This window comes from Oratosquilla oratoria, chromosome 5, assembly GCF_046742065.1.
Source record: "Oratosquilla oratoria isolate Oo_2021 chromosome 5, ASM4674206v1, whole genome shotgun sequence".
In the NCBI taxonomy this organism is placed as follows: domain Eukaryota; kingdom Metazoa; phylum Arthropoda; class Malacostraca; order Stomatopoda; family Squillidae; genus Oratosquilla; species Oratosquilla oratoria.
Window position 1 is genome coordinate 46,131,937 of NC_134781.1, and position 15,942 is coordinate 46,147,878.

The window sequence follows — 15,942 nt, forward strand, 5'->3', positions numbered from 1 at the left end:
TTATCCATCAAGATATCCCATTTCTCTTCTACTTTTGTCTCCATGTAAAATTTTTCCCAGTTTGCATTCTGGAATAATTTCTTTAGTTTCCCAAAGTCCATTTTGTTTTACATCAATCTTCCTTTCCTATGATTTTCATTTCTCTCCATGTATATTTTTTCCTTTAGTTCAGTCTCGATGAGTATATGGTCACTCTTTCCAATTGTTGTCTTGTATTGGATTTTATCCACAATTTCAGGTTCTGTTGTAAATATCAAATCTAGTTTTGATGGCTCCTCATTATTTCTGTATCTGATGTTTCACTGACCCACTGAGTCATTGTATATTCCATGGTCATGTCCAGTAGTACATTACCCCACAAGTCTTCCCCTCCTCTCACTGTCATGTTCTCCCACCAAATTTCTTTGCAACTGAAGTCCCCCATAATTACCAGATTACCCCTGTCCATTAGTATCTCATTCAATGATTGCCTTGTATCTTCTAGCATTTTAGTATGCTCGTTCTCTTTCCAAGCGTTCGTTTTTGGGGGCACATAAGTCACCACAAACTTTCTACTTTTCATGTTCTTGTCTTTGACTTTCATCATGATCACTTCTACATTACCTCTGCCCTCCGCAATTTTTGTCACATTCAATTTTTTCTTGGCCAAGAACATGATTTCTTGTCTCTGTTTCTTGTCTCTGTTTTTAACCCCTTCCATACGGTGCCGCACACGTAGGCGTCATGAGGAGCAAGTGGATTCGCGACGCTGCCATATCGGTGTCTGTGTTTTTACATTCTCCCTAATCTGCTCTTAATCCCATTCTCTGTGGTTTTCAAAATTCATGGGTGAAAGAGAGAGCGATCAATATAAGCCGTGACTATATTTTATGATGCGAGTATTATTACGACACGTCGTACGGCTGGCATTGGCTGCTGCCCGCGAGATTTAAGTCCTGTAGTGAAGTGGTTAATCCAGTAATTGTACAGTCCATGTCCAACATCGATGGATGGTATTTCACCCCTTAGTTTGCTCTCCACAATTCCCATTACGTCAGGTTTTTCTTCTAGCAGGTAATCATTAAGTTCATTCAGTCCTGTGATTAATCCGTCGATGTTGGTATCGGCCGCTCTCAATTTGTTTTTTGTTTTTTTTTCAATTTTTTTTCTGTCTTTTGTTTGCCCATTCTGATATGCCATTTCCTCAGTCTCATGTCGATTACTCTCCGATAGAATTCCTTGCTTTCCGTCTCCGTTCTCTTTGCATTTTTTTCCTTTGCTTCATCTCTTAGTGTCTTTTTTTCTAATCACTCAATATTCATTTCTCTTTTTATCCATATCTTATTGTACTTTTCACTCCTTGCCAAATTACCTACTTTTTCCAATATGTCTTCTACCACCATTTGTGATCTTAGTTTTATCTTTAGGGGTCAATTTCTATCTTTAGAATAGTGGCCAATCCTATATGCATCATCTAAATCTTTCCATGCATCTTGGGCTCCATCCTGAATTTCTTTTAGGATTGCTATTGCCATCTCTTTTTCTTTTTCTCTCACGTACCTCGCCAGACCATGTTTTTCTCTTAGTCCATGTACCACAATACATTTTTTCCTATCCACTGTGTCTCTGACCCAATTTGCTTTTTCATTAATCGTTTGGATAATTATGTCTTTTGCATTTTCCTGCACTTGTTGTTGGACTATTTCCTTGAAAACAATCTCTATTTTCAATGTTTTCCTTACATTTCTTAATCTTTTGGATACTTTCCTCACCTATGTTCTATTTGATTTTTTCAGTCATTTCTTGTATTTTGTTGTTTACCTCTTTTTTTTAAGTTGTCGCTATTGGTAGTATCATTAATTCTCTTTTTTCATTTTCACTCTTCAGCTCTCTTATATAATTTTTCATTTCCTTAATCTTGTTTCTTAGATCCAAGTTAGTTTTCCTCAGGTCAGAAATTTCAATGTTTGCTTGTGCTAAGCAATCCATTAGTCCAACGATTTCATTCCTTAAGTCTTTAATTTCATTCTCCCACCATATCCTATTTTTGCTCATTTCCCTCTCTATCTTTAACCACTTCCATCCGGTGACGCCTACGTAGGCGGCATGAGGAGCAAGTGGGTACTCGATGATGCCGACGTCGCCATCTTGATTATATCTATTTTAGTTGTACCTATGTAATTTCAATTCTCTCTAAACTGGCTTCATTAATTTTCTATGGTTATCAAAATACACGGGTGAAAGAGAATGAACAATTGAGCACTGACTTTATTTTTTATAATGCGATTATTATGACGCAACATTGCACGTCAGGCAGCTAATGCTGCCAGACGTGCGATGTGTCCTGGAGTGAAGAGGTTAAGATTCAACTTAAACTCCTTCTTTCGTATTTACTGAATACTAAAAAACCATCGTCGTGATATTCCCTCGTGGTCGCAGGAGACACGCAAAGATTGTTTACATCGTGGTTCAGCATGGCGTCACTAGCTGGCTCTGGTTTGAAGTTGTCATTCGAGTCAGCCTTTACGTTATTTTCCTTCATTTTTTTTCCTAATTACGTCTTAATACATTTAACTAGCACTGCAGAGATATCATTTCGGACACCCATGATTTCTCCCCTCCCATACAATACAAACCAGGTTTCCTTTTTTGTTGTTTATCCACTTCTTTGGGGCCCAGCGACAAAGGTGTTGTTGGTTCCATGGTCGGCATGTGTGTGTGTGTATTTATTTACCTAGTTGTATTTACCTAGTTGTATTTTGCGGGAAGGGGAGCTATGCTCGTGATGTCCCGCCTTTGTATCTCGCAGTGTCTAGTTTGTTTTTAAACTCCTGAATGGTTTTTGCGCATATTATTTCATTGTCCAGTTTGTTCCAAGTGTCCAAAACTCTATGAGGAAAACTGTTTTTCTTCAGTTCTCTTCTATAGCAATGTTTTTTTATTTTCTTTCCATGTCCTCTTGTGTTTCTTTTGTCCCAGTTAAGTAAGTTCTCTCTATCGAGTACCTCTGTGCCTCTCATGATTCTGTAGATGGTCAATAGGTCACCTCTCTCTCTTCTTTGCTCCAGTGTCGGTAACTCCAGTTTAGCCAATCTCTCCTCGTATGATAGGTTTGCAAGTGCAGGTGCCATTTTTGTAGCTGCTCTTTGGATTCTTTCTATTTTCTTTATATTCTTTTTGGTACTGGGGGACCACAATGTCGCCGCATACTCTAATCTAGGCCTTATCAATGTAATCAATATTTTTTTTATCATGTCTTCGTCCAAGTATGTAAACGCCACTTTTATTGATCTTAGCAAGTTGTGTGTGTGTGTGTGTGTGTGTGTGTGTGTGTGTGTGTGTGTGTGTGTGTGTGTGTGTATTTTACCTAGTTGTATTTACCTAGTTGTATTTTGCGGGAAGGGGAGCTATGCTCGTGATGTCCCGCCTTTGTATCTTGCAGTGTCTAGTTTGTTTTTAAACTCATGAATGGTTTTTGCGCATACTATTTCATTGTCCAGTTTGTTCCAAGTGTCCAAAACTCTATGAGGAAAACTGTTTTTCTTCAGTTCTCTTCTATAGCTATGTTTTTTTATTTTCTTTCCATGTCCTCTTGTGTTTCTTTTGTCCCAGTTAAGTAAGTTCTCACTATCGAGTACCTCTGTGCCTTTCATGATTCTGTAGATGGTCAATAGGTCACCTCTCTCTCTTCTTTGCTCCAGTGTCGGTAACTCCAGTTTAGCCAATCTCTCCTCGTATGATAGGTTTGCAAGTGCAGGTGCCATTTTTGTAGCTGCTCTTTGGATTCTTTCTATTTTCTTTATATTCTTTTTGGTACTGGGGGACCACAATGTCGCTGCATACTCTAATCTAGGCCTTATCAATGTAACCAATATTTTTTTCATCATGTCTTCGTCCAAGTATGTAAACGCCACTTTTATTGATCTTAGCAAGTTGTAAGTCTCCCCGACAATTTTGTTAATCTGTATATCATAGGACAAGTCGTTCGTGATAATTACTCCCAAATCTTTTTCGGATCCTACTTTCTTTACTTCTTTGGTTCCAATTGTATATTTTCCTGATATTCTGTTTTTGCTTTTTCCAAACTCCATTATGCTACACTTCTTAGTATTAAAGTCCACTTCCCATTTCTGACTCCAGTTCCATACCCTATTTAGGTCTTCTTGCAGTGCTTCACAGTCCTCATCAGTTTCTATTTTCCTTAGCAGTTTGGCGTCATCGGCAAAGAAGCTCATGTAGCAGTTCACGTCCTCATCCATGTCATTCATATAGATAGCAAACATTATTGGTGCCAGCACAGATCATTGCGGTACTCCACTGATCACCTCTTTCCAGTCTGAATATTTTTCTCTGAGCACTACTCTCATCTTTCTACCAGTCAGAAAGTCCTCTATCCATTTTAGTAGGTTTCCCTGTATTCCTCCTATGTGTTCCAGTTTTTCTAGTAGTTTTCTGTGTGGTACTTTGTCAAAGGCTTTTTGCAAGTCTAGGAATGCACAATCAGCCCATCCATTTCTTTCTTGCACTATGTCTATTAGTCTTGAGTAAAAGCATATTAAGTTTGTGGAGCATGATCTTCCTTGTCTGAATCCGAATTGTCTTGGGTTTAATATGTCATTGTCTTCCAGATGTTTTACCCATCTATTCTTGATTATTTTCTCACAAATTTTGGCTATGGTGCTTGTTAGTGATACTGGCCTATAGTTGGTGGGTTCTTCTTTGTTTCCTCCTTTGTGTATTGGTACAATGTTAGCGTTTTTCCAGTCCTCGGGTATCTTTCCTTCTTTGAGTGAGCTGTTTATTAAGATGTGTATTTTGTCTGTTAGTTCTTCTTTGCACTCCTTTAGAATCCAATTTGCAATACCGTCCGGGCCATGTGATTTTCTGACATCCAGCCTTGATAAATGTTCTGATATTTCCTTTAGTGATGCTGTAAACTCATTCATGAGGGGAGATTTCTTGTTTTTATCTATGTCACAATTTGGTATTTTCTCTGGTGAAAACAGATTTAAAGTGATTGTTCATGACTTCGGCCATCTCTAAATCTTCTGTGTGTGTGTATTTACCTAGTTGTATTTACCTAGTTGTATTTTACGGGAAGGGGAGCTATGCTCGTGAGGTCCCGTCTTCATATCTCATTTTATCTAAACTATTTTTAAATTCATGTATTGTTTTTGCACACACCACTTTCTCATCTAACTTGTTCCAACTGTCTATTGCTCTGTGAGGAAAGCTGTTCTTTTTCAAATCTCTTCTATAGTTGTCTTTTTTTATTTTCTTTCCGTGTCCTCTTGTATTTCTGTCATCCCATTTTATCAGATTCTCTCTATCAGTAATTTCTATGCCTTTCATGATTCTGTAAATAGCTATCAAATCTCCTCTCTCTCTTCTTTGCTCTAGTGTCTGTAGTTTAAGTTTTTGTAGTCTCTCTTCATATGATAGTTTTGAGAGTGTTGGTGCCAGTTTAGTAATTGCTCTTTGTATTCTTTCAAGTTTTTTTATACATTTTTTTGTACTTGGTGACCATATCGTTGCTGCATATTCCAATCTTGGTCTTATCAGGGTGATTAGGATTTTCCTCACCATTTCTTCATCCAGGTATGTAAATGCCACTTTGATTGTTCTTATTAAATTATAAGTTTCTCCAAAAATCTTATTTATATGTTTCTCAGGTGACATATTATTCATAACAATGACTCCCAGGTCCCTCTCATTTTCTACTCTTTTTATTCCTTCTTCTCCCAAATTATATGATCCTGTTATTCTGTTTTTGCTTTTTCCAAATTCCATTATACTACACTTTTTTGTATTGAACTCCATCTCCCACTTCCTACTCCATTCTTGTACTTTATTTAGATCTCTCTGTAGTGATTCACAATCCTCTTCAGTTTTCACTCTTTTCAGTAATTTTGCATCATCTGCAAAGAAGCTCATATAGCTTTCAATTCCTTCATCCATATCATTAATATATATAGCAAACATTATTGGGGCCAGAACTGTTCCCTGCGGGACACCGCTTATTACTTCATTCCATTTTGAGTGCTGATCTCTTATCACTACTCTCATTTTTCTTTCTTGCAAAAAGTCTTCCATCCAATTTAGCAATTTACCTTGTATTCCTCCTTCATATTCTAATTTCTTAAGCAACTTCTTATGTGGTACTTTGTCAAAAGCTTTTTTTAGGTCTAGAAATGCACAATCAGCCCATCCATCTCTTTCTTGTATTATATCTATTAGTCTTGAATAGAAACATATTAAATTGGTGACGCATGATCGTCCTTGTCTGAATCCAAATTGCCTTGGATTTAGTACGTTGTTTTTTTCCAAGTATTTTACCCATCTACTTTTGATAATTCTTTCACATATTTTTGCTATTGTACTTGTTAGAGAGACTGGTCTATAGTTGGTAGGTTTTCTTTATTTCCTCCTTTATATATAGGTACTATATTTGCTTTTTTCCAATCTTCTGGAACTTTTCCTTCTTTTAAGGAACTGCTTATTATGCTATGTATTTTGTCTGCCAGTTCATTCCTACATTCTTTCAGAATCCAGTTTGCTATTTCATCTGGCCCATGCGATTTTCTGACATCAAAATTACCCAAGTGTGTCAATATTTCATTCTTCGTTACTTCTATTTCTTCCATAGGGGGGACTTTTTCCTTCCACTCAATCTCTTCAGGTTGTATATTTTCCCTTGTAAACACTGATTTAAAATGTTTGTTCATAATTTCTGCCATTTCCATTTCCTCAGTGTATTCAACTCCTCCTTGTCTTAATTTCTCCAAGTCTTGTTTGTTTTTCAGTTTATTGTTTACAAATCTGTAGAATAGTTTTGGTTGATCTTTACACTTTTCTATAACATCTTTTTCATATTTTCTTTTTTCCTCTCTGCACTTTTGTACATATTCATTTCTATAACCAGTATATATTTTCCATTTTTCAGGTCTTCTGTCTTTTTTCCATCCGGTCCAGGCTTTGTCTCTTTTGTCTTTTAACTCCCTACAACTTTTGTTGTACCAGCATTTTACATATTCTTTTTCTTGTTTTTGTCTTGGGACATATTTTTCCACTCCTTCTTTGTAAATTTTTGTCAAAATATTCCATTTCTCTTCCACTGATGTTTCTTCTTTGTATATTTCTTCCCAGTTTTCTTGTTGGAAGAATTCTCTTATTTTATCAAAGTTTGTTTTTTCATACATCATTCTTCCTTTTCTATATTGTTCATTTCTTTTCATATATTTTTCTTCATTAAGTTCCAGTTCAATCAATATGTGGTCACTTTTACCTATTGGTGTTTTATATTCAATCTTGTCCACTATTCTAGGTTCAGATGTAATTATTAAGTCTAGCCTCGATGGTTCTTCTTCATTTCTATACCTAGTGTTCTCTTGTATCCATTGTGTCATTGAATGGTCAGTAATCATCTCAAGTAGAGCATTTCCCCATGAGTCATCACCACTCTTTACTGTCATTTCTTCCCAGCAGATTTCTTTGCAATTAAAGTCGCCCATCATAACTATTCTTCCTCCGTCTTCCATTATTTTAGTTAATGCTATCTTTGTGTCCTCTAACATACTTTTATGTTCACTCTCCTCCCATGAGGCTGTTTTCGGAGGCACATAATTGATCACAAATTTTCTGCTCTTCTTATCTCGGTCTTCCACTTCTATCATAATCATCTCTACTGTATTCTTTCCATATATGACACCTTTCACGTTTATATCCTTCTTTGTCAGGAACATAACTCCACCCCCTTGTTTTTTCTCTCTGTTTCTAATCCAATAATTGTATGTATCATGTCCTACACTGTTGGGTGGTAGTGGGCCTTTTAATTTTGTTTCTACAATTCCCATTATGTCCGGTTCTTTTTCTTTCAAATAATCATTCAGTTCATTCAATCCTGTTATCAATCCATCTATATTTGTGTAAGACACTCTTAGTTTTCTGCCACTTCCATTGTGTTCTCTGTTTCCCTTATGTTTTTCTTTAGTATGTCGAACTGCTTTATTTTCATGTTCACTACTCTCCAATAGAATCTCTCTTTCTCTGACTCCGTTCTTTCCTCGTTTTTTGCCTTAGCTTCAATTCTTTTCTGCTTTTCTGCCTCTCTTTCCTCCTTATTCATTTCTCTTTTTATCCATACCTTTTTATATTGATCATTTGTTGCTAGTTTCCCTGTCTTGGATAGAATTTTCTCTGCCGTTGTTTGTGACCTGAATTTAATCTTAATTGGTCTGGTCTTATCTGTACTATATTTTCCGAGTCTGAATTTTTCCTCAATTTCCTTTATAATTTCTGGTTCATCTTCCTGGACTAATTTTAATAAACTGCTTACCCTTTCATTTTCCTCCTTGATTCTTGCGGTTCTATCTGGGTTATGTTTCTCTTCCATTCCTAATATAATTATACATTTCTTTTTGTCAGCTAATTCTCTTACTATATTCTCCTTCTGTCTCATCACTTTAATAACTGAGTCTTCATTATGTTCTTTCAATTGCTGTTTGACTATGTCAGTGAATGAAACCTTATTCCCTTCTTGAGTTATTCTCCAATTTTTAGCTTCTGTAGCTATTTTCTCACTGTTTTCATTACTATTCTTCTTCAATTTCTCATTCTCCTCCTTTACATTTCCTAACTGTCTTTTTAGGTCCTCTACTTCTTCAGTTAAGTTTCTGTTAGCCTTCTCTAGTTGTTCCAATCTTTCAATTCTCTGGAAGATGGAGTCTACCTTACCTAACTTACGTTCCAAGTCCTCGATCACCTTATCAACTCTCTCCTCTAGTCTTATCAGTCGGGGGGGGGTTGTGTCCCCCCCACCCTCTTTAAATCCCTGGAACATATTCTCGTCACTTTCTACTGTATTTCTCCTCTCTATACTTCTAATCTTTACATTTTTATTTGCCATTTCGTCATCCGGTGGTCGTTTCATGTTGACCTTACGCCCGTCTGCCTGGGCCAAGTCCTCCACATCCTCATTTCCTTCCATTTCCCCAGCAATCCCTCCCCTTCTCCTCTTTTCCTACTTACCTACTGCCTCACGAGCAATTTCCCCCCCCCTGCAAATACAAAAAGGCACTTCTCTTTGCGTTGATATCCACAATCTGCACTTTTCTTCAGAGCGTTCGTCAAGCCGTCCGTTCGTTGAAAGTGTGTGTGTGTGTGTGTGTGTGTGTGTGTGTGTGTGTATTTACCTAGTTGTATTTACCTAGTTGTATTTTACGGGAAGGGGAGCTATGCTCGTGGGGTCCCGTCTTCATATCTCATTTTATCTAAACTATTTTTAAATTCATGTATTGTTTTTGCACACACCACTTTCTCATCTAACTTGTTCCAACTGTCTATTGCTCTGTGAGGAAAGCTGTTCTTTTTAAAATCTCTTCTATAGCTGTCTTTTTTTATTTTCTTTCCGTGTCCTCTTGTATTTCTGTCATCCCATTTTATCAGATTCTCTCTATCAGTAATTTCTATGCCTTTCATGATTCTGTAAATAGCTATCAAATCTCCTCTCTCTCTTCTTTGCTCTAGTGTCTGTAGTTTAAGTTTTTGTAGTCTCTCTTCATATGATAGTTTTGAGAGTGTTGGTGCCAGTTTTGTAATTGCTCTTTGTATTCTTTCAAGTTTTTTTATACATTTTTTTGTACTTGGTGACCATATCGTTGCTGCATATTCCAATCTTGGTCTTATCAGGGTGATTAGGATTTTCCTCACCATTTCTTCATCCAGGTATGTAAATGCCACTTTGATTGTTCTTATTAAATTATAAGTTTCTCCAAAAATCTTATTTATATGTTTCTCAGGTGACATATTATTCATAACAATGACTCCCAGGTCCTTTTCATTTTCTACTTTTTTTATTCCTTCTTCTCCCAAATTATATGATCCTGTTATTCTGTTTTTGCTTTTTCCAAATTCCATTATACTACACTTTTTTGTATTGAACTCCATCTCCCACTTCCTACTCCATTCTTGTACTTTATTTAGATCTCCCTGTAGTGATTCACAATCTTCTTCAGTTTTCACTCTTTTCAGTAATTTTGCATCATCTGCAAAGAAGCTCATATAGCTTTCAATTCCTTCATCCATATCATTAATATATATAGCAAACATTATTGGGGCCAGAACTGTTCCCTGCGGGACACCGCTTATTACTTCATTCCATTTTGAGTGCTGATCTCTTATCACTACTCTCATTTTTCTTTCTTGCAAAAAGTCTTCCATCCAATTTAGCAATTTACCTTGTATTCCTCCTTCATATTCTAATTTCTTAAGCAACTTCTTATGTGGTACTTTGTCAAAAGCTTTTTTTAGGTCTAGAAATGCACAATCAGCCCATCCATCTCTTTCTTGTATTATATCTATTAGCCTTGAATAGAAACATATTAAATTGGTGACACATGATCGTCCTTGTCTGAATCCAAATTGCCTTGGATTTAGTACGTTGTTTTTTTCCAAGTATTTTACCCATCTACTTTTGATAATTCTTTCACATATTTTTGCTATTGTACTTGTTAGAGAGACTGGTCTATAGTTGGTAGGTTCTTCTTTATTTCCTCCTTTATATATAGGTACTATATTTGCTTTTTTCCAATCTTCTGGAACTTTTCCTTCTTTTAAGGAACTGCTTATTATGCTATGTATTTTGTCTGCCAGTTCATTCCTGCATTCTTTCAGAATCCAGTTTGCTATTTCATCTGGCCCATGCGATTTTCTGACATCAAAATTACCCAAGTGTGTCAATATTTCATTCTTTGTTACTTCTATTTCTTCCATAGGGGGGACTTTTTCCTTCCACTCAATCTCTTCAGGTTGTATATTTTCCCTTGTAAACACTGATTTAAAATGTTTGTTCATAATTTCTGCCATTTCCATTTCCTCAGTGTATTCAACTCCTCCTTGTCTTAATTTCTCTAAGTCTTGTTTGTTTTTCAGTTTATTGTTTACAAATCTGTAGAATAGTTTTGGTTGATCTTTACACTTTTCTATAACATCTTTTTCATATTTTCTTTTTTCCTCTCTGCACTTTTGTACATATTCATTTCTATAACCAGTATATATTTTCCATTTTTCAGGTCTTCTGTCTTTTTTCCATCTGTTCCAGGCTTTGTCTCTTTTGTCCTTTAACTCCCTACAACTTTTGTTGTACCAGCATTTTACATATTCTTTTTCTTGTTTTTGTCTTGGGACATACTTTTCCACTCCTTTTTTGTAAATTTTTGTCAAAATATTCCATTTCTCTTCCACTGTTGTTTCTTCTTTGTATATTTCTTCCCAGTTTTCTTGTTGGAAGAATTCTCTTATTTTATCAAAGTTTGTTTTTTCATACATCATTCTTCCTTTTCTATATTGTTCATTTCTTTTCATATATTTTTCTTCATTAAGTTCCAGTTCAATCAATATGTGGTCACTTTTACCTATTGGTGTTTTATATTCAATCTTGTCCACTATTCTAGGTTCAGATGTAATTATTAAGTCTAGCCTCGATGGTTCTTCTTCATTTCTATACCTAGTGTTCTCTTGTATCCATTGTGTCATTGAATGGTCAGTAATCATCTCAAGTAGAGCATTTCCCCATGAGTCATCACCACTCTTTACTGTCATTTCTTCCCAGCAGATTTCTTTGCAATTAAAGTCGCCCATCATAACTATTCTTCCTCCGTCTTCCATTATTTTAGTTAATGCTATCTTTGTGTCCTCTAACATACTTTTATGTTCACTCTCCTCCCATGAGGCTGTTTTCGGAGGCACATAATTGATCACAAATTTTCTGCTCTTCTTATCTCGGTCTTCCACTTCTATCATAATCATCTCTACTGTATTCTTTCCATATATGACACCTTTCACGTTTATATCCTTCTTAGTCAGGAACATAACTCCACCCCCTTGCTTTGTCTCTCTGTTTCTAATCCAATAATTGTATGTATCATGTCCTACACTGTTGGGTGGTAGTGGGCCTTTTAATTTTGTTTCTACAATTCCCATTATGTCCGGTTCTTTTTCTTTCAAATAATCATTCAGTTCATTCAATCCTGTTATCAATCCATCTATATTTGTGTAAGACACTCTTAGTTTTCTGCCACTTCCATTGTATTCTCTGTTTCCCTTATGTTTTTCTTTAGTATGTCGAACTGCTTTATTTTCATGTTCACTACTCTCCAATAGAATCTCTCTTTCTCTGACTCCGTTCTTTCCTCGTTTTTTGCCTTAGCTTCAATTCTTTTCTGCTTTTCTGCCTCTCTTTCCTCCTTATTCATTTCTCTTTTTATCCATACCTTTTTATATTGATCATTTGTTGCTAGTTTCCCTGTCTTGGATAGAATTTTCTCTGCCGTTGTTTGTGACCTGAATTTAATCTTAATTGGTCTGGTCTTATCTGTACTATATTTTCCGAGTCTGAATTTTTCCTCAATTTCCTTTATAATTTCTGGTTCATCTTCCTGGACTAATTTTAATAAACTGCTTACTCTTTCATTTTCCTCCTTGATTCTTGCGGTTCTATCTGGGTTATGTTTCTCTTCCATTCCTAATATAATTATACATTTCTTTTTGTCAGCTAATTCTCTTACTATATTCTCCTTCTGTCTCATCACTTTAATAACTGAGTCTTCATTATGTTCTTTCAATTGCTGTTTGACTATGTCAGTGAATGAAACCTTATTCCCTTCTTGAGTTATTCTCCAATTTTTAGCTTCTGTAGCTATTTTCTCTCTGTTTTCATTACTATTCTTCTTCAATTTCTCATTCTCCTCCTTTACATTTCCTAACTGTCTTTTTAGGTCCTCTATTTCTTCAGTTAAGTTTCTGTTAGCCTTCTCTAGTTGTTCCAACCTTTCAATTCTCTGGAAAATGGAGTCTACGTTACCTAACTTACGCTCCAGGTCCTCGATCACCTTATCAACTCTCTCCTCTAGTCTTATCAGTCGGGGGGGGGGGGGGGGGTTGTGTCCCCCCCACCCTCTTTAAATCCCTGGAACATATTCTCGTCACTTTCTTCTGTATTGCTCCTCTCTATACTTCTAATCTTTACATTTTTATTAGACATGTCATCCTCACTCAGTCGTTTGTTTACCTTCCGCTTGTCTGGCTGGGCCAAGTCTACTCCCTCCTCATTTCCTTCCATTTCCCTCAGTAATCCCTCCCCTTTTCCTCTTTCCCTACTTTCCCACTACTCCACGAGCAATTTCCCCCCCACCCTGCAAAAACACTAGGCACTTCTCTTTGCGTTGGGATCCACAGACTTCAGTTTTCTTCAGAACGTCATCCAAGCCGTCCATTCGCTGAAGTGTGTGTGTGTGTGTGTGTGTGTGTGTGTGTGTGTGTGTGTGTGTATATATATATATATATATATATATATATATATATATATATATATATATATATATATATATATATTTATATATATGCATGCATGAGTGCATATACACATACTAAAGACCCTTAACCCTCATAAGAGGGTAGCTGAGTCCAATCGCACAATCACACCATGCACAATTACCATATTTAATGGCATATAGGACACTTTTTCTCAAAATATTAGCTGAAAAAATCACCCTGTATCTTACATGTGAAGTTGAGGCCTCCAATAGGCTAATTTATCTCCAATGCTTGCTCCTTGTGAGCTATAATCTTATCCCAGATCACCTCTACCTAGCCTGATTCCATAATAATAATATTCAAACATTTTCATTATTATAGTAATTTTCTCTAATATATACAAAATTTTGAATAGTATATAAATTTATTAGTGAAAAGGACTGCATTAATACTGTTACTTCAATAAAAAATTATTGTAGCAAAATAGCAATGACATTCATAGATACCAGCTGATCAATCATACCTAAATATATCTCAACACACTCCTATCAATAGCCAGCTTGAAACTACCTGTACAGAAGAAATGTTACTGAATAAAAATAATGGTAAAATACAAGCCTATGATACATAACATTCAGTCCACAGAGAAATATATCCGTCATACAAAGTGACCTAGGACAAATTATTATAGTAAATAATAATAATAAAAGTACTCAAACAGCATTATCATTATTACAGTCTTTTTTATCTATATGAAAATGTTTATATATTTGTGAAAAGGATTGCATTATTATTTACTGCAAAAATAAAAAACTACCATGCCAAAATACTGGTAACATTCATCAGAACCAGCTGAGTTTATCACTGCAATCATGTACGGTATTTCTGCCACAGCTGGTGCTTTTGTAATGTAATGCAAACTTGTTTTAATTATTACATGCTTAAAGACACTAAAAACTTTTTTCTAAATATGCCCTGCTCAAATGTGGTGCCCATGTATCTAATATGCCATAAAATACAGTAAAACTTCATTCATAATTTTTTAATCATAATTCTATTATAATCTTTAATTTCAGTCTGCTCTTTTATTCATCTTGACCATTATTATCAGTGACAATACACAAGGTGAAGCACTTACCTTCTTAGCCTCAAACACCCAGTGACTCTTTCCTTCATCATCTATGTAATTCCACCACCTCAACCCCACCATAAGGCGACCTGTTTAATGACAAAGGTTGTAAGTGCAGTTTTGTGAAATTCAGGACAAAATGTTACATCATACACTATACTATGACTATACTAACCATCATACAACAGTAGTTTTGTTCAGCCAAAGATGATATTGATTTTTTTAATCTCTCTGTAAAACCTTCCTCCAAATAAATTCTATTATTTATTTTTTACAAACTGAGCAATGTGAATTGAATCATTCTTAGTATAGTAGTAGGCTGTAAGGTATTTATTGGCTTTTTGTCATGACATCAGTATTCTTAACTATTTCTACCATGTTCTTATATTAACTTAACATTATTATTTTTTCATCATTTGCTGGTAATAACATGGTTTTCTCATGAAGAAAGTGTTTGAATCATGCAGATTCTTGTTCTTACATTTGTGGAGAAAACACATTTGTAGGACAGAGAAAATCCATATCAGATTTTGTGAAAAGGGAATACTTAAGCTATTTCAAAATAAAACTAGGGGATCAAGATAAGATATGGGCTCCACACATTGTCTGTAAAACTTGTGTTGAACACCTTCAGCAATTGCCTAATGGTAAGAGAAAATGCCTAAAGTTTGGCATACCTATGGTCTGGTCAACATTAAGGGGATTAATGAACATAATCAGAATAAATGGGCATATCCTGACCTAGGTGGCAAACTAAAGGTTAGTGTGTGAGGGTTCTAGATTTGCTACATTTAAATGTAGCATTTGCTGAACCACTGTTGCTTTGTATAGTAGGCCTCAGTCTTCCGTTACATGTGTAAGGGTTAAGTAAACCCTACAGGAGATTTTGGGTTTATTAGTAGATAATCTATCAGGACCTAGGACATGGAGGGTACCTGTAGTCCCCTATACAGTGTCTCATTCACCAGGATGGCTTAGTCAAAGCATACAACCCATTAAGTTTCAGTGACTCAAAACCTACTGCCCCAAAGAAGCTGGCACTAGTCTCCAAGCCCTCCAGCTGATCTCTGAGAAAGCAATACTGAACTGTTGTCTGGGTTATATTAGTGTAGGACATTTGCCACTGGCTTATAGCATTAAGATGAGAAGAGCAGTTGTTAGGTGTCACCTCTTCTTATGTGAAAAGGTGGAAGAAAATACAGGAGTCCCTCAAATAACGCGGGGGTTAGGTTCCTGAAATTACCGCGTATGACCAAATCCGCGTATGCTGACTTTCCATATTAAATACCGAGAACCGTATGTATGTGTACGTGTGTGCGGGCGTGCGTGTATTTACCTAGTTGTATTTTACGGGAAGGGGAGCTATGCTCGTGGGGTCCCGTCTTCATATCTCATTTTATCTAAACTATTTTTAAATTCATGTATTGTTTTTGCACACACCACTTTCTCATCTAATTTGTTCCAACTGTCTATTACTCTGTGAGGAAAGCTGTTCTTTTTCAAATCTCTTCTATAGCTGTCTT

General features: G+C 35.9%; 1 protein-coding gene across 3 annotated transcripts in view; it reads right to left on the reverse strand.

Moving 5' to 3' along the window:
* The window catches only part of LOC143025496 (putative Golgi apparatus membrane protein-like protein CG5021), an 88,875-nt gene that overhangs the window by 27,006 nt on the left and 45,927 nt on the right, over positions 1-15,942 (reverse strand). For all 3 annotated transcript variants that reach the window (XM_076185249.1, XM_076185248.1, XM_076185247.1), the window contains exon 4: positions 14,429-14,508. In XM_076185249.1, coding sequence (XP_076041364.1) covers positions 14,429-14,508 — 80 coding nt within the window. The remainder of the gene's footprint in view (positions 1-14,428; positions 14,509-15,942) is intronic.